Source organism: Polypterus senegalus, chromosome 6 (genome assembly GCF_016835505.1).
Source record: "Polypterus senegalus isolate Bchr_013 chromosome 6, ASM1683550v1, whole genome shotgun sequence".
Lineage (NCBI taxonomy): Eukaryota > Metazoa > Chordata > Cladistia > Polypteriformes > Polypteridae > Polypterus > Polypterus senegalus.
The window spans coordinates 15,081,171-15,108,555 of NC_053159.1; the positions used below are offsets into that span (position 1 = coordinate 15,081,171).

The window sequence follows — 27,385 nt, forward strand, 5'->3', positions numbered from 1 at the left end:
TAATAGCCCAAGAACTGTGTAGAAATCTAAATATAATTGCTTCAGTCATTTTTTATTTTAGAAGTTTGTTTCTCTTCTCTGTTTTACCAGATCTTATTTTCCTTGGTTCAAGTTGACCGTTTCCCAATCCCAAATCCATCTTTATGTACAATGTACAGTACCTCATCACTTTTTAGTTTCTTAGATACCAGATCCTGCAAGTTGGCTAATTGAAATTATTGTCTTAACTCTTTTTTTATATATTAGGAAATAGTTGTGTTGTCATTGATCTCGTTAGTTTATTCTTTTCATTTATATGCATTTATTTTCTATTGATTTTATCAACATTTCTATTTTTTTTTATAGACTTCATCTTTTTTTAAAAAAGGTCCTCATACTTCAGTAAATTTAAACTACCCACCATCTTCAAGTTCATTCAGAGTTAAAACCTACCATAAATACTATATGTCATGAACATGCCATGTTCTTACTCCGTTAGTTCTTGTAGTTGAATGCTGGCCTAATCATTCTTATAATTTACTAGCAGATTACCCAGTGGCTTCGCTCACTGAGCGGAAGCGAAAAAATAAAATGCAGAATCTGGAGGAATTTGTGGCTCGCATCGGGCAACTGACGCCTGTGTGACGTGGTAGCCTGTGAAGACTGCATCCGTCAAATCCGATTCTGTTCAGCACGCTGTTCGGGTGTTTGTGAGGCCCTCAATTGTGATTGTCATATACGTTGGTCAGCGAGCCTTCTCTCTTGATCTGCTTCTGTCTCACTTTCTCTGTGTAACCTGACTCTTTTTGTCGATGTTGATGGTTCCTGAAGTTCCCCAATAAATTTTTTTTTTGGGATTTACCCTTTTTAAATGTCGGCATAAACCTAGACTGTTCGGTAGGAGCCGCGCTGCCAAACGATGTCATCTGAAAACACGAATTGTATTTCATAATGTTCTGTAGAAAATGAGTTGAATGTGGATTTGCGCCAGAAATAAGAGACAACAACGGTACAGGTGGATGGCTTAAAGGTGTTAATTTCACATTGCCGTCTGAACAACACATCCCACGTGATTCAAATTTAAACCGCGCCTCCCAGCGTCCACTTTGTTCTTACGACCTGTTGCCGCTGAAGGTGGTTTACAGCTCGGCGCAGTTAAAAAGTGGAATGAAGCAAAGCTGTTTTCTTCATGTCTTCTACTATCAGGTACTGGGAATTTAAAAAAAAAAACTTACAATGTGGCAGTTTTGTCTGTCTCTAAGCGCTGGAGAGTAAAGAGAAGGGCCCGAAGAGGACGACGCGGGGCGCACTTCTATGGGATAGATTGACGTGTTTCTGTTTACTTTTCAATATAGTTAAGTGTTTCTTTTTACTTCTTTTCAATATCAGTAAGTCGGGGCGCACTTCTATGGGATAGATTGGCGTGTTTCTGTGTACTTGTTTTCACTAAGTGATTAGTAAACCGCGACTCCCAGCGTCCACTTTGTTGTTATGACCCGTCGTCGCTGAAGGCAGTTTACAGCTCCACGCAGTTAAAAAGTGGAAAGAAGCAAAGCTGTTTTCTTCATCTCTTCTACTATCAAGTACTGAGAATTAAAAAAAAAAAAAGTTGCAATGTGGCAGTTTTGTCTGTCTCTCAGCGCTGGAGTCCAGAGCGGAGGGCTGGGAGAGGGCGACGCGGGGCGCACTACATAATACGTAATTTCCATATCGAGTGGTCATACATAATTTCCGTTTCAAACGTGAAAAGAATTTTATATATATATATATATATAGATAGATAGATATGTATAGATATAGATATACAGTATATAGATTGTAGTACATTAAATTTGTGATATATTTTCCACAGTTTACACCTGTTCAATTGTACTGTAGCAAATTTCTTATCATTCTTCGTCTTCAAGACCAATAACAAATGATGCTGTTTTATATGACTGCTTGTGACAGAAAATGACAAAAAATTATGTAATAGCCTTGTACTCTTACAAAACTTTCCTTTATTTTTGTAATTATTTAATTTAAAAACAATGGCTTTTAAAAATAATTTTATTGAAAGATGTGGCTGACGTTTGATACTGTTAATTTTAAGCAAAGAAAATGTATGAAATATGCATCACATTTTTAGTTCATCTTACAGTCCAGTTTGGAAAGGAAAATTACTGCTAATTAAAACAAATTTAGCCAATACACATAATTTGTGGTATGCACACAGTCTTTGGATTACAGTGGGTTCTTACGTCAAGCATGGTAGGCACCCATTTTTCTGTCATTTGTGAAAATGACCGAGTACATATGTGCTAGCATTTAAAAGTTTAGAATCATCTAGAACATTCTTATGTTTTTGGTACTTATATTTTTTTATCAAGGAACCATTAAATTAATATAAAAATAGAGCAAAGACTTTGCTAAAACAGTAAACGGCTATTACCACTTGAAATGGCCGATTTATAATTTATTCACATATGATTGCAAGGCCCTCTTTTTAGCAGCCCTTTTAGTAAACTCTGTTAGCTCATCCGTAATTAATAATATTTAAATTGTAATTGGTTATTAAAGAAACCTCCGTAATTCCATTAGCATAGCTAAAATCGTAATGCTGTTCAATGAAGAAAGTTAATTGTCTTTTCCTTGGGTTTAAGTAACTTACATTCCTAAAGTTCATTTTAGGGTTCAAAAATAGCAAAAGAAAGTTATTTACTTAATTAGTTAGCTAGTTCTGTCTTTCTCACCAGGAGAAAATTTGGCTTTTTACAGAATCTCTTTAAATAAATACTGAAATTGATGTTAGAGAAATAAATATTAATGATAAAATATATATATATATATATATATATGTATATATATATATATATATGTGTGTGTGTATATATACACTGTGTATATATATATATATATATATGTGTATATATATATATGTATATATGCGTGTATATATATATATATATATATACACACATACATACATACACACCCCAAAATGACTAAAAATAACAAACATTTAAAAGTAACAAACATTTAAAAATAACGAAGACATCTGACTTGGCGGTCCCAGTCACAAGGAGGCACTATGGAGGCATATTGCCATGGGTATAAAGGAGCCCCTGTAGCATTTCTTGACTCACTTCTGCTGATTAATTTGTTGACTGAAACTGCTCTGTGTTAGTACGTCAGAAGAAGGATGTGCAGCATTGTTCCTAATGGCACTCAGTTTTGTTTTAATTCTCTTCTTTGATACTACCTCCAGGGGGTCCATAGTGCATCATATAACTGAGCCTGCCCTTTTAATTAGCTTGTTGATTCGGTGGGCCTTTCTTAAAGTCATGTTACCAGCCCAGCTTTCTCAAGTAACATAGCGATCTGTTTTATTTTTGCCAAATGAATGTTATTCCATACTAAAGATTACCTAGAAACTCTAGCTTTCATACAGAGATGCCCAAAACTGTCTTGTCTTTGGTCTACCTTGATTACAAAGTGTAATTTTCTGTCAGAAACATTAAACTTTCTAGGTGTTTCCAAACTTTTGAAGGCTGATGTATAAACTTCCAAAAGTATAGAAATGTTGTTGACGTTTTGACTTTTTTTAATTTTTTTTTACCAGAATGCATGTTGCCTATTAAGTGGTTACTTTAACAATAATGATGAATAAAATAATAATACAGCTTTGTAACTACTTCAAGAGAACCCATGCCAGTTAGATGTTGGTATACTCTTCTTTTTTTCATTGTTGGCCCATTCAGAACTGATTAGTCATATGAAAGATGCTTAATTAGAAGTGTCAGCATTTCTGATAGTGGTGCTTTTTGGTAATGGCTGTCATTTCATACTTTTGGACTATTGCTCTGGCCTGCACACTTTCACCTTTTATCCTCTCAGTTTGTTGATTATAGATGCATTGACCAGGTTCCATTGAGAAGATGTGCTTCTCTCCATCTCCCATCCTTGTCTTGTATATGCAGACATTCTTTATAAAATGACAGTGCACACAATTCACACTAGTCTTGCCTTAAATCAAGTTAAAGATTTCTATGAATAACTGCTTTCATTTTTTTTCCATTTTGGCCCTTGTTTTTCTCTATCAAACAAACGTACTATGTGATTGGACATTGTTGTTGATGTTTTCTAATTTCTTGAATGCAAATTGCCATACTACTAAAATGGCCATATTATCATAGCTTCTAACAACACATTTTGTGAATTTTAACACTTTACATATTTGATTCTGAGAACCATAGAGAGGAGATTGGTGCTAAAATGATTTTGAATTAAAAAAGATAAAAAAAATCTATTCTGACCCAATTTCAGTGGTGTTTGTACAAATTACAAAACCATCTGTCCTTCAGGAACCTTTAATCCCATTTATTGAGCTGGAGGATTTAAAACTTCCCCCTGCTGTCCTTCAAATTAGTTTTGTGACACTATGCCTTTAAACACAGCTTTAAAACTCTCGATTTTCATTGCCCACATTAGCAGCCTTTGAAGAGGCTGGTCACCTTCTGCATCCTCTCCTTTCAGCCTGTCCATGCATCTTGAGCTGCACATGTTCTTCTTTTGTTACTAAACAAGTAAGCCTATAAACTTGAAAGAGCATTTCTTTTTGTCTCTTCCCAAGAGGAGGAGAGTTGAATTGGAGGGTGGTGGGGGGGCTGTGGGGGGCTAGATTCTGATCTGGAAAGAGTATTAGTTTAGTTTCCCAAAAGCAGCTTTGGCCTCCAGATGAACTCGAAGGGGACTTTGCAAACCGGGGTCATCCCAAGTTCATGCCTTGCTTGGCGCTGACTGTTTGTATAGCTCTCTGTACTCCAGAAAATTTTTTTTTCAGGCCTTGTAACACAAACCCATTTCCAAAGGGCACCTGTCAGGCAGATTCTTGGAGTATGATCAGCTTTGGGGAGCTGATTCCCATGATGCTTAACACTTCCTATGGGGTTTTCTATGAGAAAACCTTACATAGACATTGGCTTTTCTTGTATGTGCTTGTATGCATAACTGTTACGGCCTTCTTGTGCAAGAACTTATTTTACAGTTAGGTTTTGCTGTCAACAACGTCAGAAATTTTAATATATTCTTGTGTGGACCAAAAAAGATTAGCATTTTAGACCTGTAGTTGTCATTGGCATGGTGTGGAAGTGCTGGGGTTGAGGGAAGGTATGGTCATCTTAGACAAAGCGATGTGTGCATTGGCATAGCAGTCACCCTCACAGGCAAACCTCCGTACCCAAGGACCTCTACAAAAATGTATTTAATTTTTGCAAAAAGAATAAAAAATAATAAGAAGTAATAAAAAATATTTTGTGCATTTTCAGGTTAAGCAAAGCATTGAAAAATTGGTGTGTTGCATTGTATGATGTTATAAACAACAGTCAGGCGAACCCAAGAAAATCTGTATAAGTTAGCTAGTAGACAATTAAGAGATCCATCATGATAAGAAAAGACAATACTAAGTGTTGCCTAAATTAAGCAACTAGCTACCAGAAATAACACCAATGCTTAAAGCGTCAGTGTAAAAGGGAATTGGCAAAATGCTGCCCATGCCATAAACGAAGCAGATTACTGTACGTCAGGCGATTCAAGCTTTGCAGCAAGTGTGACAGAAAAGTCCTCTTCTGCTTGTCCTCCTTGCCTACCTCTTCCCATTGCAGATGACCCTGAGCTTATTTATTATGATGTGCCAAGCAACCTGACAGCTCCAGTCCAGATGTGTTGTTGAGGGCATGGGGGTCTTTTTGGGGGCTTTAGCTCCTGATCTTGGGTTTCCATTGCTTGATCTTTCAGAGAATCAACCCCCTACCCATCTTATGGTCTCTGGCATACAGCCCCTTGCTATTCAAAAGCCCAGTCATCCTCTCCCATTTTACATTCTGACATGGGTGGATAACTTGTGCTAAACTCTAATGGGGGTAACTCCCATCTCTAAGAATGTGCAAAACTCCTCAGAGGGCCTCACCACCCCCACTTTTCGACTGTGCAATACTTCATAGGGGAACACGTCTTTAAATATAGGTACTAAGAGAGGCAGAGCTAAGCCCTTAATAAGAGCTAAAGCTGTTGATGTCCCGCTCCAAACATAGGTAAAAAAAATAAGGCAATGCAGTACTGGAATAGAAAGAAGCAAACCGGAACATTGGGGTCTCTTTCATTATATGAGAATGCCACAGCACAGCAATCTGGCCAGGCAGAGCACAGGTTTAATTTAGACTTTAAACATTTGTTTGAAGAACCCAGCCGCAAGGGATGCACAAACCAGTGTGTTTCTTTGTGCCGGTCCCAAGCCCAGATAAATGGGGAAGGTTACGTCAGGAAGGGCATCCGGTGTAAAGTTTTGCCAAGTCAATATGCGGACAACGTACAGTAGATGATCCGCTGTGTCAAACCCTAACGGGAGCAACCGAAAGCAGAAAAAGAAGAAACATTTGTCTGAATAGTTTTCGACATCAGCAGAGAGGCAAACAAGTTTAAAATACAGGAAAACAATTAAGGTAATTTTTTTACTAGGGACCGATAGAAAAAAAAAAAAAAAAAGAAGTGTTAAAGGTAGGAAATTATCAATCTGATTTGTTTTAGAAAAATATGATTAGAAAAAAAGTCATGAAATTAAAATTTTTCAGAAAGAATTTACACTGCTCGCATAACGACTGTTTTGCATCCAAACCATCCATCCACATCATTCTCACTAGTCCTGTCTGTTCTTTTCACCACTTGAACACTGGGAGGGCTAAATGCGCTCAAACCAGCGTTTCTGTTCTTTCGTTTCTTGCTTCTCTTCCCTGCTGCCATGAGGGGACAAATTTGCACCCACCCTGCAATTCAATGATGGGGAGTAGAGCAGCAAATGGCATCCTTTAGATTGCATCTGTCTGACAAAATTGTTTTTGTTTTTTTGCATGTGAGGCACTTTCAGGATAGACAGATTTGGACCAGTCAGTCATAAATTGTAGCTCGGGACAGAGAAAATGAGAATGCGGTCAGTTTGAGCTACTTGTGTGAATGTAGCCTTAAAAGATTTATGCTTCTTCGGACAAGAGCTTTCTGATATCAACAATAGCATTCAAAAAAAGAAAAACTGTTAAATGTATGAAAATGCTAAATATTGAAGTGTTCTATCATAAATGCTTTTTTTTCCCCAGGGAGAGGCCCCACCTCCATTATTGTAGGGGTCCCACAAATTCTGAGCTTCGCCCCTGAATGTGTGCACTGTAATTCTAACAGCAAATGCATTGGTAATATTAGTATAAGAGTCCTAAACCTATACCATCTTCATTGACTTCCACTTTGTAACTGTAAGTACTCTGAAACTCAGAAAAAATGATCACTTCCGTGTCTGAAAATAGTCATTACTGAACTGTAGCAGAATTTAATATTAAGCAACACTAAACTATGTAAAATACGAGCCATCAGACATGTTTGTTAGGGCCAGAACACCGGTTTTCAGTATTCGTTGTAGCTGCATTATATGCATTGTAGTGCCTTATACACTGAGCCTACTAAAACGAATTAAGATGAAATCAAATCTGTCGCAGACTGGATGGACTGAGTTGCTGGGAATGTCAGGCTACACAACTGGTAATCACAGGCGTGTGCTGCAAATCCCTTCATCTCATTAAGATTATGTAAATGAAGTCTGCGAATGAAGATTACTGTAAAGGCTGTGTAGTGTGAGATGGCTTTTAACTGTCAGGCCATACTGCACATCAGGAGATGCTTCTTATTTCACAACTGAGGTCTGCTTTACAGCATAACCTTATTAAGAAAGTAAGCTGAAGTATGTAGCAAAGGTGGTTCCCCGTTGGAGGAGATGGTTTGATATTCATTAAGATATGTCTCTTCTTCCCTTTTCAGTTTGTATTTCACTATTAATCTCCATTTGGTGGTGTAGTGGTTAGCACTGCTTCTTTGTAGCTCAGTGTACAGTTTTTTGGTATACCTCGAAAAACCCTCATTTTAAAATGATATGACACCACCACTTCAGAATTTTTGGTGCCGGAAATAAATGTATGCTTTCCTCTCACTCCCCCTGCTCCCCCCAAACACCCACTGACTTTAGCTATTGCAGTTGTGGAAAAGCATACATTTTGTGAAGTCAAAACTGTGCTGTTAGATGCGATCATAACTTCACGTGGGGCCTACCCCTTTATTGCTTAATGGAACTTCCATGAAGCTGGAACTTAACAGAGATCACCAGCCTCAATCCCGCACCTCACTTATTGCTTCGACATGATTGGGATTTCATGGGGAACTTCCCTTATTTAACTTCTGTGAAGTTAAAACTGCACACTTTAACATGTTTGGGACTTAGTGGGAGATTTATTATTGCTTTGACGTGATTGGGATTTCAAGGGGAGTTCATAACTATCATGAGGGAAGCGTGAGTAGTTTGGTGCAATTTTCGACTTAATGGGGGATCATCCGTTATTGTGATTGGAAGTTAATGACTATCAAGAGTGAAGCATGCATAGTTTGGTGCGATAGGGCAACTCACCAGGGAGGTTGGAGTAAGATGGAGAGTTTAAATGTTATCTGTTATTTGCTTTGGAACTTTTTTGGTTCCGTTACTGAGGTCCATAAGCTAGTAGCGATACCGAAACCTAATTTAGAATCCTGGGTTTAAAGTTTCGCATTAAGCCAAGTCTTCATCAAGGCTACACATTCTCCCTATGTCTGCATGCTCCGGATGTTAGTTTTCCTCCAGCATCCTCAAAGGATGTACATATTAGTTTAATTTTGAATCCTAAATTTGCCCTGGATAAGTTGTGGGTACTTGTGCGATTGGGTCCTGTAATAACAACAACAACATTTATTTATATAGCACATTTTCATACAAAAAAAATGTAGCTCAAAGTGCTTTACATAATGAAGAATAGAAAAATGAGAGACACAGTAAGAAAATAAAATAAGTCAACATTAATTAACATAGAATAAGAGTAAGGTCCAATGGCCAGGGGGGACAGAAAAAACAAAAAAAAAACTCCAGACGGCCGGAGAAAAAAAAAAAAATCTGCAGGGATTCCAGGCCATGAGACCGCCCAGTCCCCTCTGATAGACTGGCATGTTATCAAAGGTTGTTTTCTGCTTTGCTTTTGATGTTGTCTGGATAGGCTATATCCCACTATAACCCTGAGCACGATGGAGGAGTTGTGAGAATGTTAACGTTATGCAATTGGATAAATTTGACATGAAAACCCGTGCTCTTCAGTGCCAGTTAAGCTGTCCTAATACAGTGCTTTCTTCCTTTGCAAAGGAGTTGCAGAATAAAATACCAGCAGCCGTTCAAGGAAGCTGAAGCCTCTTGTTAGATGATTTCTTATTCGGCATGTGGAGCAACATGCTGAGTCGAATTAATGGGATGATAATCAGACACGCCACCATAGCTATGTGGGGGGCTTCAGGGTTGGTCGACTAATCAGGCATTTCACACAGACAGCACAGTGGGGAACTTTTGACAAGTTAAGTGGCCCTGCTAATGGCTTCAAGAGAGGTTGGGGAGAGCTAATGAGTTGAGGGCCTGAGAATGTGAAGACACACCATGTGTTTTAAATGTTGGTCGCTGAAGACAGTTACCCCTGCCTGCCTTGTGAGAGATCTCCTGCTTTCACTGAGCTTTGTAAAACAAGTTGAGATATTGCATGCTAACTTAATAACCACAGAACATAGAAAAGTATAGATGTTAAATCAGTCATGCTGGACTTCTCTCTCTTTCTCTAGTGATCCAGAGTAGACTATTTTACAGCAGGGAATAGTGCTTTTTGACCTTGCATGTACCACTGAAAGGACACGACACAACATTTGCGTTGCCGTTTGCACATGTGATATCTGGCATCATTGTTGATTTTTCTGGAAGGTGTAATACAAGTATTCCTTTCGTTTTTGTCTTTCTTGCACGTGTATGTTCTTGTTCTGTATAATGTCTGATTCTCAGTTCTGTGGGTGACTAATGTTTTCCATAGCACCTTGGAATATTTGAATCTTTTGGCTGATAGCTTGTGGATAATGGTAACATTAAATAGTGTAAAAATGTTTAAGGTTATTTCCATTCTGAAAAGGAAAGAAGACAATGTTTCGGTTGTATAACCTTCATCAGGAGTGTGAATACTATACATTAAGTAATATCTTCCTTTATTCTGAAAACTCTGAAAAGACATTTGCTACATCAACAAATAACCATGCATAGATGTATACTCTTTAAATGTAGCTGTACTGCCATTTGCGCAACAAAAATTGTGCACATGAGGAAGCCCATCCGTTAATATTGTATTCCTTCTCAGAGGTCCAGAGAGTAAGAACGTAAGAAATTTTACAAATTAGAGGAGACCTTTTAGTCCTTCAGGCTCAATTGTTCAGCTAGTAGCTAAGCTATCCCAATATCTCTTCCAGGTACTTCCTGAAGGTTTTCAAGTTTTCAGCCTCAACTTCCTATCTCAGTAGTTTGTTCCAGATTCCCTGGCATCAGTCCTTAATGCTCTTCCCCTTCATTTCCACCATGTCCTCAAGTGCATGATTCACCATTGAGTTGAAAGAATTCTGCGGGATCTGCATCATTAATGTCTTTGACAATTTTGAAGACTTATATTTGGTCCTCATGCTGTCTCCTCTGCTTGAGACTAAACAGGTTTATTATTCTTGCCCTGTCAGAGTAGGACATACACATTTGTTGCTCTCCTATACACATTTGCATAGCTGTTATGTCTTTTTTTTTGTAACATAGTGACCAGACCTGTACACAATATTCCAGATGTGGTCTTATTATTCTAAATATTATTTTAAATAAGAATAAATGGTAAAATAAATATCTAAAAGAAATGTGGTTAAGGTGACATATGTAAAAGTATGAACACACACAGTGTTCGCCTCAAACTCGTCTAAATGATATGTTGTTTGGAAAAGATGCTGCACTGTGCATTAAAGTCTGCAAAAAAGGAAAGTGATAGGATCACCTAAAGAAAGCCCAGCTCAACTTTGTAGGTGGACAGCTCTGTAACCTTTACGCCCAACCTAAATATTGCCAAACGTTGGCCATAATTGCAACTATACATAATTTCAGATTTGTTTCTTCTTAAATTTATTTTTCTTTTAAATTTTGCTGTGTTTTTGTCAATTTCAGTTTGCTGGTACCCTTTCCGATGGTTTGGGGAAAACCATGGACAATAGGCACCAGACAGAAAGAGAGTATATTCGTTACCACGGAGCCACCAGTGGAGAGCACCTAATAGCTGGGATTCATGGACTTGCTCACGGTAAATCATTAAAAAAAAGAAACTGGTATGCTTGAGTTATTCTTTCTGCCCCAGATTAAATTAATTCAAAACAAACAATCTTTTTAGAAAAATGCTTAAAAAAAACAAACAACCTACAACAGTGGTGACTAAGTAACTTTTTAATTGAAGATTTGGTGTTACAGTTGAGCTTACAAGAATGTTAAGGTTTTGCCTTTTACCAGATATGTTTCTAAGGTCCAGTAACAATATTCTTTTCACCAGGCATGCTATGCATATAACAACTTTTAACCAAATGTTTAGCTTTTTATTTTCATTGCAAGTACCATCTTCAGTTTTTCTTTGTAATGTACCGTTTACTTATTAACCTGTCAGTTTTGTTTTGTTTTTTCTTTTATTTCGCATTATACAATTTCTCGTATTAGGAATTTGTTAGTTTTCAAATACCCCTTGGGGTCAGAGCGCAGGGTCAGCCATTGTACAGCGCCTTGGTCAAGATCTCTTTTAGCAGTGACGGGGATTCGAACCGGCAACCTTTGGGATAGTAGCACAGATCCTTAGCCTCAGAGCCACCACTCTGACCCTTTGCTTTGTCTTTAAATCTGTCTTTCTTTCTCACAAAGAAGGGAATGCAATGCCATTTTATAAAGTAGTATTTGAATCTAAATGTTTCTAGTGCTGAGTTTTATGTACTTGCCAAAATGTATATTTAGTTCTTTTTTTTTTTTTTTTTTGGTTTTGCCTACAGGAATCCTTGGTGGTCTGACCAGTGTGATCACTTCCACAGTGGAAGGAGTCAAAACTGAAGGTGGGGTTAGCGGATTCTTCTCCGGATTGGGCAAGGGGCTAGTTGGTACAGTCACCAAGCCTGTTGCTGGTGCTCTGGATTTTGCTTCAGAAACTGCCCAAACTGTCAGAGAAATGGCAACCCTCAGCAGTCAAAGGTGAGTGTTTTGATACAAACTACAGTTTAGCTACAGAAAGAAACCTGCACATTTTTGAAATTTTAAAAATGCCACTATACATTTTTATACATGTACTTAAATTTTGAGGGATTTATTTTTCTTATTTATACATTTATTTTCTGAATCTGCTTCCTCCAGTGCAGTGCTGTGGAACCCTAGAGTGTAAAGAAGAAACAGCCCTGTACTGGATAACAGGCCCTAGTAAAAGCACATTTTTTTTACAGAGAGCCAATTTCACTCGACCGATTTATAGTCATCTGGTGAACCTACTAGCCTGCTTTGGACAAGCCTGGATTAAGACCCCCGAAGGCCCCTGGGTGACTTAGCTCCTTAACAGGAAGTTGACCACACCAATAAAAATGCAGCATGAGGATACCAAGGAGTTTAATGTTGTGCAGTTTTTACCAGTCTTGCATTTGGTGCGCATAGACTTGTGTGTGTACGCTGTCTCATCAAGCTGGGGCGCACAGAGACTCTTATCAAATGGAGGGGTGGTTATCTCCTTTGGTTATTTCAGAGCACGGAGACTCTGTCATTTTATCATGCTGGGATGGGGCTTGTTTCCTTAAAAGGCCCCATGCCATCACAAGCCCCAGAACGCCCTGATGGTAGGTCCACCCCTGGGTCTGAACTACAAACGGAAACACTGATAGACATTGGAGACACATTCATGTTCCACAAAGAAGGCAGTCCAGCCAGAAGTAAAACCCCAGGTTTCTTTTTCAGTTTTTAACCAAGAATTTAACTCTGTTGTTTATTTGTAGCTCCCCATCTTGCATTTTTTTTCAAATTAGAATTACTGGCTCTGTTGTGAAATGTATCACTGTAGACCAGACCTGGCATTTTACGGCCCGCGGGCCACATCCGGCCCGCTGACTACCTTGGACCGGTCCACGTGAGTTCATATTAAAAGTGTAGCAACATCTATTACTTTGTGATAGGTGCATGAAATACAGTTTACAAGGGTTTTATTTTGAAGGCCTCTATTGTTTTTCTTAATTATCCGTGTGCTTATGCACTTCAGTGAATGCGTTTAACAGCTTCCAAGAAATTAGCTCTTAGCCCTTAAATATGTCAGCTAACGTTAAAAAAAGAAAAATTGACGCAGAATGTAGAGTTTTTAACAAGGCATTGACTTCTAAATATTTATTTGCTGAAATCAAAGGTAAAGCTGTGTGCTTAGTGTGTGGAGAACATATAGCGGTGTTTAAGGAATACAATTTGAATCGCCATTACGAGAGTAAACACGGAGAAAAATAAAAGAATTTTAGTGATGCAGAGCGGGCACGAGCATCGGAAGATTTGCTAGCTAAACTGCAAAAGCAACAAGGATTTTTTACAAAGCTCTACTCATCCAGGGATGCAGCGGTTATGACCAGCTTTGTAATATCCCACAAAATTGCAAGATACACTAAGCCATTCTCTGATGGGGAGTTTATTAAAGACTGTTTGGTGGAGTCTTCAGCACTAATATGCCCAGAGAAAAAAGGTGCATTTGCCAATATGTCTCTCTCGAGGCGCACCGTAACGAGGCGGGTCGAGAACATCGCGGGGAATTTGGAGCTTCAACTGCAAAAGAAAACGGAAACTTTTGTCTTGTTTTCCTTGGCTCAGGACGAGAGCTGTGATGCCCGTGATACAGCCCAGTTACAGTACTTATCTTTGTATGTGAATTAACGAAAGACTTTGAGATGACACTGAAAAAACACTGAAAGAAGTCACACTATCAGCTGATCACCTCCACAAGTATTCATCCATGTTAGAGGCACTGCATGGTGAGTTTTCAAGAAGATTTGAAGACTTCAAAACAGTTGAGAGTGAAATGCACATGATTTCTTCTCCTGTTACTTATAGTGTGGATAATGCACCCAGTGATGTCCAGCTTGAACTCATTGATCTGCAGTCTGATAATCTACTGGCCGAGCATTTTAAGTTGGTATCGCTGGTAGAGTTTTATTCCTCTCTCAAAGAGTAAATCTTCCCACACTTGAGGAAACATGCTCAGAGAATGTTGGTTCTCTTTGGATCTACCTACATCTGTGAACAAACATTCTCAGTTATGAAGTTTAACAAATCCAGATATAGATCCTCTCTCCGCGATGATCACTTGTGTGCTGTCCTTCGCATATTCAACCTGACTTCAGTGCACTTGTTCAAGCCCAAAACAGGCTAGATTTCTCTCACTGAACACCAAAAGAACTGAGGCAAATTAATGTGATGTTGGTCTTTGAAAACTAGCTAATAAAGTTATGATGCTATTTTTTAAATACTGCAAAAAATGCACATTTTCTAAATTATTTTTTATAAATGTTCCTTAAATAGTTCAATAATTCTGTGCTCCACACTTCTTTGATTGACTGTTTGACATGTTTGGTTTACTGTAAGTTGATGCTGCTATTTTACGTTAAGTTATGATGCTAGTTTTTTTTAAACATTGCAAAAGTTGAAATTTTCTAAACTGTTTTTGTGATTGTTCATTAAACAGAATTATATATATATAATTGGAATATACAGTGGTGTGAAAAACTATTTGCCCCCTTCCTGATTTCTTATTCTTTTCCATGTTTCTCACACAAAATGTTTCTGATCATCAAACACATTTAACCATTAGTCAAATATAACACAAGTAAACACAAAATGCAGTTTTTAAATGATGGTTTTTATTATTTAGGGAGAAAAAATCCAAACCTACATGGCCCTGTGTGAAAAAGTAATTGCCCCCTTGTTAAAAATAACCTAACTGTGGTGTATCACACCTGAGTTCAATTTCCGTAGCCAGCCCCAGGCCTGATTACTGCCACACCTGTTTCAATCAAGAAATCACTTAAATAGGAGCTGCCTGACACAGAGAAGTAGACCACCTCAAAAGCTAGACATCATGCCAAGATCCAAAGAAATTCAGGAACAAATGAGAACAGAAGTAATTGAGATCTATCAGTTTGGTAAAGGTTATAAAGCCATTTCTAAAGCTTTGGAACTCCAGCGAACCACAGTGAGAGCCATTATCCACAAATGGCAAAAACATGGAACAGTGGTGAACCTTCCCAGGAGTGGCCGGCCGACCAAAATTACCCAAGAGCGCAGAGACGACTCATCCGAGAGGTCACAAAAGACCCCAGGACAACGTCTAAAGAACTGCAGGCCTCACTTGCCTCAATTAAGGTCAGTGTTCACGACTCCACCATAAGAAAGAGACTGGGCAAAAACGGCCTGCATGGCAGATTTCCAAGACGCAAACCACTGTTAAACAAAAAGAACATTAGGGCTTTTCTCAATTTTGCTAAGAAACATCTCAATGATTGCCAAGACTTTTGGGAAAATACCTTGTGGACTGATGAGACAAAAGTTGAACTTTTTGGAAGGCAAATGTCCCGTTACATCTGGCGTAAAAGGAACACAGCATTTCAGAAAAGAACATCATACCAACAGTAAAATATGGTGGTGGTAGTGTGATGGTCTGGAGTTGTTTTGCTGCTTCAGGACCTGGAAGGCTTGCTGTGATAGATGGAACCATGAATTCTACTGTCTACCAAAAAATCCTGAAGGAGAATGTCCGGCCATCTGTTCGTCAACTCAAGCTGAAGCGATCTTGGGTGCTGCAACAGGACAATGACCCAAAACACACCAGCAAATCCACCTCTGAATGGCTGAAGAAAAACAAAATGAAGACTTTGGAGTGGCCGTCAAAGTCCTGACCTGAATCCAATTGAGATGCTATGGCATGACCTTAAAAAGGCGTTTCATGCTAGAAAACCCTCAAATAAAGCTGAATTACAACAATTCTGCAAAGATGAGTGGGCCAAAATTCCTCCAGAGCGCTGTAAAAGACTCATTGCAAGTTATCGCAAACGCTTGATTGCAGTTATCGCTGCTAAGGGTGGCCCAACCAGTTATTAGGTTCGGGGGCAATTACTTTTTCACACAGGGCCATGTAGGTTTGGATTTATTTTCTCCCTAAATAATAAAAACCATCATTTAAAAACTGCATTTTGTGTTCACTTGTGTTATATTTGACTAATGGTTAAATGTGTTTGATGATCAGAAACATTTTGTGTGAGAAACATGGAAAAGAATAAGAAATCAGGAAGGGGGCAAATAGTTTTTCACACCACTGTATATTGGAAATTAGTTAAGAATATTACAGGTATTAAGTATATATTAGGTATATTGTATATTTTCTGGCCCTCTAAAACCATTCAAATTTCTCATGTGGCCCCTTTGGAAAAATAAATGCCCACCCCTGCTGTAGACTATATTTTATCATAAATGAAACGTTATAAAATTCTGCTGGATATATTTGCCTTACCTTTGGCACGGTGCAATTGAGCAGAAATAAAGAGTAGCTGCAACTGTCCCAACAGCCTCCAGTGTACATCACATTACACTACTTTATGGAGTTTTTGTTAACTCCATGTTGTCATTGTCTATACATGGCCATTGTTTTTGCCACCAAGCATACTGATTCAAAAATAAATTTATAAATAAAATGAAATCTGTGCCACTTTATTGCAATGCAGAATGCATTCAGTATGCACTGTTTTGTGCATTCCTTTTAGCAAATTGGGAATCTCCCGTTAGCAGTGTATAAAGCTTAATTATTAATATTTCTGAGTTGCAGGTACCTTTCATAATATACTTTATGTGCTGACACAAAGATTATTAGCTGTTAGAACATTTCTGATGAGCTGAAAATTTTAAAATGAAATGTGGATAATGGATTCACCTAAAGCGAACTTCAAAACTAAATTCCCATGCACTGTCAAAAATATCGAGTTGTAGTAAACAGAGTGAAATAAGTAACAGCAGTTAATTTTAAGGAAGTTGTTGAATATAGTAATTGAGGCAGCCATTTTATTTATTTATTTATTTATTTTTAATAAATTTCAATATGCAACGTCACGTGCATGTGTAGGTTACACTGAACGTTTCGGTGATCGTTTCAAAGGAGCGTTAGCTATAGAGTTGCCTAAGACAGGCAGACATTTTACATTTCTAGCCATATTACTGGTAATGATTTAAGTTTTTTTAAGTTTACTTGCTGCTCCTCAGATTTTTGGCATTCTTTACAGCTGCTGTATTGATGTTTGTAATGCGTTAAAAATGTAAAAGATCTAATTAAGCTGAAACACAATGTTTATTGTTAAAGGCAAGAAAAACTCCACCTGGTTGCAGTTTGCAGTGATATTATATATTTATTTATGGCAGAAAGTTATCAGAACAGAAAGGACCGTGAAATATAGAATTTGACACTAGACTTGAATAATGATGTTCATTGATTTGTATAGTTTTATAATGCAGCTTAAAATTTAATTAGCATTTTCAAAAACATGTTTATGAAGAGTTACAATGATATGAAACGTAAACCCCTGAATCGTTTTCTGACATTGCTTTTTGCAGGTCAGCATTGCTTTTACAACATTTATAATTAATGTTAATGTTACTTTTTCCTTTGAATGATGTTTTCCTGGTATTTCTTTCTGAATTGATTTATATGGCCTTCTTGATATTTGTTGTTCATATTATTTTGGTGGCGTTTGCAAATTGCACAGCATGTTCTGAATGTAAATTAGAAAGAGTAACAATCCCACAACAGATCCCTGAAGGTTTCTTTTGTTGACCTCACCCCATGTGGAGCATTCTTCTCTTATCTGTATTTTTTGTTTCCTGTCCATTAACCAACTTGCAATCCAATTTTGTAAATTACCGCCAACGGCTTCTAGCTTCACAATTGATCTTTAGAAACCGTACCTCAGCTTTTTTGAGCTCTGTGTAAACTTTGTTGGAAGCTTTGTTTTATTTTACTAATCTAATTGCCTGTTTAAAAAACTTTTTGCAAGTAATTGTCTTGCTTATTTCTGGTAACAGTTTTCTTCATATCACATGAGATGTACTGTAAGTAATGGTAATTGGTAAATATTTCCTGGGATGCATTTTGTCTTTCCTCTTATGTAGGGAAGCAACATTTGAAACGTTCCAGTCATAATGCACTTCTTCCGTCTGAAAAGATTTTTTAAATTAGTTTAGTAATGGTTTAGGAATTAAAATATGGCATTTCTTTAATCAGTATCATACCAATAATGGGCCCTTGTATTTATTTTCTCTGAATATTATCTTACTCTTTTATTTTAAAAGGCTTTAAAACAGAGTTCATTGTCACTCCTTCCTGAATCACTTCCACTTGTTTCTTTTCTCTGTACACTTAATGTATTTAGTTCATATGCTGTTTCCTGTTCATTGTCAAAAAGTACGCTTAATCTCCTAAGCACACAAATATATTTTCTCTCAGCTCTGCACTTATCACCCTGTTCCTGTTGGAATATGCCCACATCCTCCTAGTTATTTATAACATAGTCATTTCAGACTTGAATATTCCACATTTGTTGGCCATATCTAGTAATTAAAAAATAAGTATATACTTGTGGAACTAAATAAAAGGATGCATTAAACAGATAATTTGATAAAATTGTGATGCCATCCAGTACAAGACGCCTGTCCTGGCAGCATTGGGCACAAGACAGAAATCGAAAAACAGCACACAAGTTAGACATGTGAGAGGAAAATCAGAATACCTGGAAAAAAATTCACGCAAACATGTTTTGGGGAAGCAAGCCCCACACAGCTTGTGCCTAGGTGGGATTTGAACTGTGGACTCTGGACCCTTGATAAAAAATGCATCTTAATGAAAGGACAAGAGTCTGTGTGCGTTTCTGTATCTTGCGTGTCCATCTAGGACAATGTCTCTCTTATATACCATTCGGGATGGGATTTCTAGAAACAGTGCTATGGTTTGTGTTGCACCATCTGTTAGAATGAAACATGCAGTTTATTATATTACTACATGCATTACAAAATCCATTCCAACTAATGGTGTACTGTAAATTGTTATAATGCTAAATATGCTGAGGTCTTTGTTGATTATTTCAACCCGGTTTTAGATGGGTAGCACAGCTGGTAAGAACAGAATAGTTTGACAGACAAGAACAGATCATTCAGTCAGTCAAATTTGCTTGTTTCACTGATAACTAATTTCTTCCACTATCTTAACCAGATACTTCATAAAAGTTGCCAAGATCTCTTTTTATTCAATATGACTTTGTAGTTCTTTCCAGATTACAACCATTTTTACAATGCAACTTAACATTTTACGTGCTATTTTAACTGCTTCTGCAGATTTGTTAGACAAAGAGAATACTGTGTCAAGACACAGTGTAAGACAGTGTTTCCCATCTTGTATTTATACTATAATTAATTTTCATTTTGCCTACATTAGACTGTGATTCCTAAGTGTTTGTAATCAATTTTGAATTTTCTACTGCTATTAGGAGATACTGAGGAGTTAGAGCAATTTCTTTCCAGTTTTCTATATAGTGATTGTAGTAAAGTGTTAAAAGTTATGGAGGAAGCCCTTTCAGAAATAAATCTCCTGCTCCATTAGTTTTAAGATATTTTTGTGCCAGGAGACATCTTTTTTTTTTTTTTTTTCCCCTCTTTGCGTCTGTCCTAAAGTAACACCCAGCAACTTCAATAGGTTTATGCCTATCCCCAATGTAGCACTCATTCATGCCTGAGGGGATCCAAGGCCTTTCAGTTTATATTGGCAAGGCCCGAAGGACTGTAAAACCTGCTTTACTCCTATGGTTTAGAAAGTAAACTCTTCTAAAGTATGTTGTATCTCAAAATACTAAACTTGCGCTTTGTTAATATTATGTTTTGATAACTTGTTTTAAATCCAGTACTGTAAACCAAGAAAGAATAAGCAACATTTCTTTCTTTCTTTCTTTTTCTTATTGTTTTGAGGCCTGTAAGTTTTACTGTTTTAGAATTATTGCACTTTTTAATATTCCTTTTCTTTGTTTCAATTGAGCATAATCAATTTCATTTAACAAAATTGCTAGACTTAGTCTGAGATCCTCCTATGCTACATCGCATATGAGGCAACAAGCGTCCTCCAGCATTTCCTGAGGTCTTTGGCAAGGGTCTCAGATTCGTCCCAGCTGATGTTCAGCGCCTTCAGATCTCGTACGAACATTCTTCTCCAAGTGTTTAGTGGGCATCTTCTCAGTTGTTTGGCGTTGGGAAGTACCCATGTCATCGCCATCTTGTGTCTGCTAGAACAGACTTGATTGGTGGATCTCTTGTTGGTACTGCCTTTTTATTTACATTTTAATTATTTAATTAGTTTTTCTCACAATGTACTGTATACATTACAGATCACATACACATTACTACGTCCTACTGAGAGCAGGTTACACTTAGCTTTAACTGGATTTTATATTTTAAATATAGGATAATTTTTCCTGACTTTATTTGCATTGTTTAATGTAATACTAAATGCTGTTAACAAATCAGGCATAATCGGGGAAAAAAAAAAAAAAGTTTAGGGGCTCCAGGGAGCACACATTTTAATGTCCGGGTTGGAATTCAGTAAAAGAAAGCAAGAGAAGTAGTAGACGTCTTGTGAGATGTATGGCATGGGTGTCAGTGGTGAGTTACAAAATTGGATTTTGTTACAAGGGAAAAAGAGTACAAATTGGGTTAATGTGAAATGGATCTGCGACAAAGCTGCCATGCTATAAATTGTTGCAGGTGACATTTACAAAGCGTATGACTTAAATATTAAGAAAAATTTAACAGTGATAATTAAAAATTAACTAACCAGACAAGTTTGATGGACTTAATGGCATATCGTCTGTTTAAGTGAAGATTTTATGTTAAAGAAAAACATTTCATGGGGTGTACTTGCTTTTTCACACTTCTGTTGTGGCAGCTCAAGGCATCCTGGCTGAAAAGCCCTAATTCAACTGACTTTGAGTGGATAGTCACGCTAGATACAGTACTCTGTGCCCATTTTAATTGAAACTCTCAGAATTACTCCTAGGAATTGCACTAAAATTCTGACTAGGGTAAGAATTTGTGCTATCCCAGAGGAGGACAGTGAGAATTAATTGTGACGCATCCCACATCCACTCCTAGCGAGGAGTAGGAGTTCATGTTTGGGTGTGAATAACGTCACAATATTATGGCATCCCGAGCCACAAATGTCACTCATGTAGAGGTTTCCTTGGAAATAATGATGTGGCGTTGTAGTTTTCTGATACTAACACTAAGGCTGCACTACAAAGATAATAAAAGTAATGACATTCAAAAGGACATGATTATATTCAAGTAAAAGATTCATGCCGCTCTCATGAAGTACTCTAGAATCATGCATTGAACCGGGTCACTCCATAACAGCATTAAGAATGATGGGACAGACCAAGACACCCACCAAGTAAGAGTAAGCTTCATAACGGGCATTTTTATTTAACAGTAAATGATTCACAGCCGAACTTTCCACTGTTTAGGCCACATGTGACACCTCATAAAATAAATTACTGAAACATGCTATTGTTGTGCTGTTTCTGTAATTGTGTTCACTCTTCCAGTGTTCCCGATCATCTTCAACAATTGCATGCTTTGTCTCTCTCTGTGATCGCCCTTTATCTTCTGCTATTTATTCAGCGCCCTGGGAGTCCTTGCGTGTAATTTGAATGTTCAAGGATTTCGTGTAATACTAAGCTTAGGGTACCTGTGTGACGTTTCAGTTCCAATCACCCACCCATCATCATCATCATCATCTATCTTCCTTATAGTTTACATTCATGACCACCTGAATGTTAAGACTGTGATATCATTTGTGCTTGACATATGCATGTTCATACACACTTCAAACAATGGCCTTTACGTGCGTGACATCAATCACAACAAAAAACTCCAGGAGAACCAGTGATTTGCACAAAGGCAGCTTGCTTTAGTATTATCTTACGTATATTATAATAATATATATTACGTATATTAGCTCACGCATTGTTCAAGGTTGTAAAATTAGAGAAGCTGTTGGTTGTAACATGCCTAAATCATTGCTATTGCATAGCTGCATTCTCTGCATGGCTAAAAACCATAACATTACCAACACTTTAATTTTGGTTGACAGCATATGGCTTCTCTGCGTAGATGTAGCAATCATGTGATGTACATCTCCTTATTTCATCTCCTTCAGATCGATTTCTTTTTACAAGTTCATTATTGTCCAACGTTCCCAAAGGATTCTGCCTTTCCAGGGATGCACATACTGACCTCTATCTGAACACCATCTTCTGGAAGCTCCTAGCGAGTTAGGACATCTCACAAGCTCTCCTAAATCCTGGTGAAATTAGTAATAGTTTCCTAAATTAGGAAAATTGATAAAATGCTTTTATACCTTATGATATAGCAAGGTCCGTGGGGATTGTGCCACTTTAAATAAATAAATATATGTGCTCAGGCTTATGCAGAGTGTAGATGTGAGTGTGGTAACGTGGCGGCGTGACTCCAGGGTGTGAATGAGCGTGCGTTCATGTACAGGTGGATGCAGTCAAGCCGACTCCCTAATTAGCACATTGGTGGCTAAAATACGCACCACCGCTCCTGCATCCTTTGAAAAGTGTATTAAGAAGCCTGAACAGGAAACAGAGGGGAGAACAGAAGAAAACCGCGAGTGACAGGGCAGTATCGGTGGGCTGAGGTAGTGTGAGGGAGAAGAGGCAGAGCGGTCAGTAGCACAGAGGAGTGATTGATCAGCACTTTAGGGGTGGATCGTCCCCAGCTGAATAAGTGGGGTATGATGGTGGTGGTGCCTTCTTAGGGATCCTGAAGATGCTCAGAAAACGTAGTAGAAGATGGAGGGACAGCCAGCTCAGAGCATTTTTGGCAGTTGGGATAAGAATTGGAAGTGGGGACCACTGCTGCTGATATTCCTGCCAGCTGCAAGACTGTTGTGGAGAGCTGGAGAGACAATGGAAGAAGCCACACTGGGCTCGGACGCAGAGAGAGAGGGCAGAAAGTAGGCAATGACTTCATGGCTTTATTCCATTTTTGTTGTTTGATGATGTTTTGGATTTTAACTCCCATACAGACGCTGGTTTTATAGATTATTTATTAATTGGATGAAGCATTGCACTTTGAACACTTTCTTGTTTGGTTTGTAATAAAAGCACTACTCATCTTCAGTTTTGAACGGACGGATCCGGGTTCAAGCTGCCAGGGACCATGGAGCTAACCTGGACTGCCACACACCTACTTCTAAGAGAAGTGCTGGTGGTAGACTGTATTAACCCCAGAGGGGAAATTCTCTTTTTCGCTTACCCCAACTTACTTGGAGTTTTAGGGGTGGAGTGCGGGGTCAGCGATCTGTACAGAGCCCCTGGAGCAGTTGCAGGTTAAGGGCCTTGCTCAAGGGCCCAACGGAGTAGCATTCCTTCTGTCACTGCCAGGATTCAAAGCAGTAATCTTTGAGTTACCAGCCCAAATCATTTATCCACAGAGCCACCACTCCATCTGTAGGACCAAATTTAGATAGATAGATAGATAGATAGATAGATACTTTATTAATCCCAAGGGGAAATTCACATAATCCAGCAGCAGCATACTGATACAAAAAACAATATTAAATTAAAGAGTAATAAAAATGCAGGTAAAAACAGACAATAACTTTGAATAATGTTAACGTTTAAAACCCCCCAGCAGCCATAACCCGGTGGAATTGAAGAGTCGCATAGTGTGGGGTCTCCTCAGTCTGTCAGTGGAGCAGGACGGTGACAGCAGTCTGTCGCTGAAGCTGCTCCTCTGTCTAGAGATGATCCTGTTCAGTGGATGCAGTGGATTCTCCATGATTGACAGATGCCTGCTCAGCGTCCATTGCTCTGCCACAGATGTTAAACTGTCCAGCTTTATTCCTACAATAGAGCCTGCCTTCCTCACCAGTTTGTCCAGGGGTGAGGCATCCCTCTTCTTTATGTTGCCTCCCCAGCACACCATCGCGTAGAAGAGGGCCTCGCCACAACCGTCTGGTAGAACATCTGCAGCATCTTATTGCAGATGTGGAATGACGCCAGCCTTCTAAGGAAGTATAGTCGTCTCTGTCCTCTCTTACACAGAGCATCATTATTGGCAGTCCAGTCCAATTTATCATCCAGCTGCACTCCCAGGTATTTATAGGTCTGCACCCTCTGCACAGTCACCTCTGATGATCACAGGTTCCATGAGGGGCCTGGGCCTCCTAAAATCCACCACCAGCTCCTTGGTTTTGCTGGTGTTCTGGTGTAAGTGGTTTGAGTTGCACCATTTAACAAAGTCCTTGATTAGGTTCCTATTCTCTTCCTCCGGCCCACTCCTGATGCAGCCCACAATGGCAGTGTCATCAGCGAACTTTTGCACATTCTGAGACTTTGTTCCCAGTTAGGACCATTTTTGTACTCTGAGCTGAGATGCTTGATAAACACAGGCCTGACCTGGGATGGAGAGAGAAAGCTTGGTTGATCATGGATTCTGTCTTATGGTCAGGTGATCATAGCAGCCCTCCCTATGAGTTCAAACGGAGGTCAGGCAGAAGGGTGTCTCCCACTTGGCTGAGCACAGTGAGAAAAGAATAATTTTCGATGGGTGCAGCACTCTGTAAATTATCATTTCTCAAAGGAAAGGTGCAAGTTTGGTCGTCTGTAAAGAAAATCATTTTTTTATTTTTTTGGAGTTGCAGATTTCTCCCATTTCTGTCAGACGTGTGTGCTTTACCTGCCTTGTGTATGAATACATAAACTGTTCCAACTTGCCTTGGGTTACATTCTCCCATTGCAGGGTTGTCTTAAAGTTCAATGCAAATCAAAAGCTGCAAACAGGAAATAAACAAATAAATGAGAAACAGACTGCAGTCGGTGGAAATGAGAGCATCAGGAGGATTATGGGATTGTCCATACTCATGCTGTGGCCTTTTGCCCTCCAAATGAACTCTCCAGTCACTCAGCACTCCCCCTTCCCCAAAGCACTAGGCTGTTATCCAAAGCCAGCTCAATTACAGACCTCGAACAAAGCACACAGGCTCCTGGGGCTCATCTTGTCTCCTTTCTATGCGTTTTTGCCTAAATTTTGGTCCTTGGGTTTCACCGTTGTGATACCTCGTTCAATCTGCCACCCCATTAATTCCTGGGCATGACTGTACATGGCATGCATGCTTCTCTGTGGGTAGCTGCTGTTAAACTCCCGAAGGCATTTTTTTTTTAATTCACTATAAATTCCTTTTTAGCATTGAGCAATTTAAAATGTGCCATGTTTGTCAGCTTTTACTGCTCTGTCGTGTATTTTTTTTTTTTTTCCTTTTCTGCCACATTTGATTCCAAAGATGCTTTGATGCAGCATTTGAGGATTATCTCATTATGCTGGAATCACTTGATCAGTAATTCTGAGTGGAAAATAAAGACAAAACAACATATCTTGTTGTCAGCTTCTAAGGTTGTCACTAAAGACTTTGGCAAAAAAAGATCCTTTTCATCAGACGGAGCTGTTTTTGTGCGGCCGTTCTGTTTGAATGAAAGGGCTTTAAGAAGGTGAGCTCAGTTCTCCCCCGCCTGCAGCAATTCACCACAAGGAAGAGCGAAAGGCTGTTTGTTTGCTTCAAATGACTGTTGTCTGGACCAGCGCCAGCCCCGGAGGTTGACCTAGAGTTGAACCGTGCCTGCTGAGGGAGAGGAAGAGGGCGGAAACCAGAAACTGGCAAACACAAGCTAAACTGGAAGTCTTAGTCTATTACCAGTAGGGCAATAAAGACCTTGAAACTGAGATGCTTCCTTGTTTTAAAGGCACCTGAAATTTGAGAAAAATATCTCTTCACAGGAATGAAATTATAGAAGTGCCTTTGTTGGCAGTTTAAAAGATAAGAATCATTTGCCCGACCCCCCCAAGGGTTGATTCTATTTTATTTTTTCCCATATTCTTCATTTCTTGAGTCTTCACAGCATCCATTAAGTCTCTTGCTTATTTGAGGTTCTGCCTGATTTGCCATTTGTAGCACACAGCAGTACGACTGTCAGAATTCACCCGCCCATTTTAGCTTGAGTCTGACGTGGCTGCTGCCATTTCAAGATGATCTTTTTTTTTTTTTTTTGTTAGTTTAATATTTGAGATCACTTTCAGTCATCTGGACTATTTCATTTGTAGTAAAAACACCTAAGAACCATATACTCACCGAGCAAACCATTAGGAAGACCTGCACACCTGCTTGCCCATTCAGTTATCTAATCAGTCCAATCATGTGGCAGCAGTGCAATGGATAAAATCATGTCAATACAGGTCAGGAGCTTCAGTTAATCTTCCCATCAAACACCAGACATCTGTTTACTTTGCTGACTCACCACTGGGTACGTCTGCAAACAGCTTAACACCATCATTAAGTCTGCTGAGGTCACAATGATGGTGGGTTTCATTAGCGGGGCATGAGTCAGCTTACAGAATGGAGATGCAGTGATTGGCAGACCATTGCAAGTGCAACAGTCTACTTCTTAACATGGATAAGATAAATAATGGCTGGCCTCAGGAAAACCCATGCTGTCCACACCTCACTGCACATTCAGAATTCTGTAGTGAAATTGGTCAAGAGCACTACATTTCTTGGTGTGCACATGCCAGCTGTCCATACTTGCTCAATTAACAACACCTCCATAGCCTAAAAAGAGACAGTAGTATCTCCATTTCCTTCCGCGGCAGAGAAAGGCAAGCCCACCTTTACCCCCCAAACCCATCCTACTTTCTCACCTCAGTTCAGCAGGGGTGCCATAGATAGTGTACTGGCCTGCTGCATCACCGTCTGCTTTGGGCACTGCAGTGTCTCTGAACACAAGCTCCTACAATGCATAGTCCACACATCAGCAAAGATCATTGGGTCCTCTCTGCCCTCCATTAAAGACATCTTTATCAAGTGTTTCATCCGTAGTGCCTATAGCATTGTGAAGGACCGCTACCATCCACCCCACTGTCTTTTGGTCCCATTTCCATCTGACATAAGGTTCTGCAGTATCTGAACCAGTTCCTGCAGGTACTGCAGTCGCTACGCTACTACCCCTTGGCTGTCCGGACTCTGATCTCTGTGCTACCTGACATCAATCAGATCTACTTCTAGTAGTTTAGTTATATGCAGTGCATTTGTTACATTTGCTACTACTGTTGTTTTTTATTATAAGTAGTTGTTATCATTTATTTACTTATTTCTCACTATGTATTTCAATTTATTACTATCTATTCATGTACCTTTTATTTGTTTATCTATAGCAGGGGTCCTCAGTTGCTGTCCTGAGGGGCCACAGTAGCTGCAGGTTTTCCTTCCAACCAGTTTCCTAATTAGAAGACTGTCCTTGCTGATAATAAAACTTGGTATTTAACTATTTG

The 27,385-nt window shown here is 38.8% G+C and overlaps 1 protein-coding gene across 4 annotated transcripts in view; it reads left to right on the forward strand.

Moving 5' to 3' along the window:
* vps13d (vacuolar protein sorting 13 homolog D) overlaps positions 1-27,385 on the forward strand; it is a 192,292-nt gene that overhangs the window by 144,379 nt on the left and 20,528 nt on the right. For 3 of the 4 annotated variants that reach the window (XM_039755421.1, XM_039755423.1, XM_039755422.1), the window contains 2 exons: positions 11,078-11,210; positions 11,938-12,133. In XM_039755421.1, the coding sequence (XP_039611355.1) occupies positions 11,078-11,210; positions 11,938-12,133 (329 nt within the window). Of the gene's footprint in view, positions 1-11,077; positions 11,211-11,937; positions 12,134-12,378; positions 14,645-27,385 lie in introns of those variants that run through there. The other variant, XM_039755424.1, reaches the window with a different exon arrangement.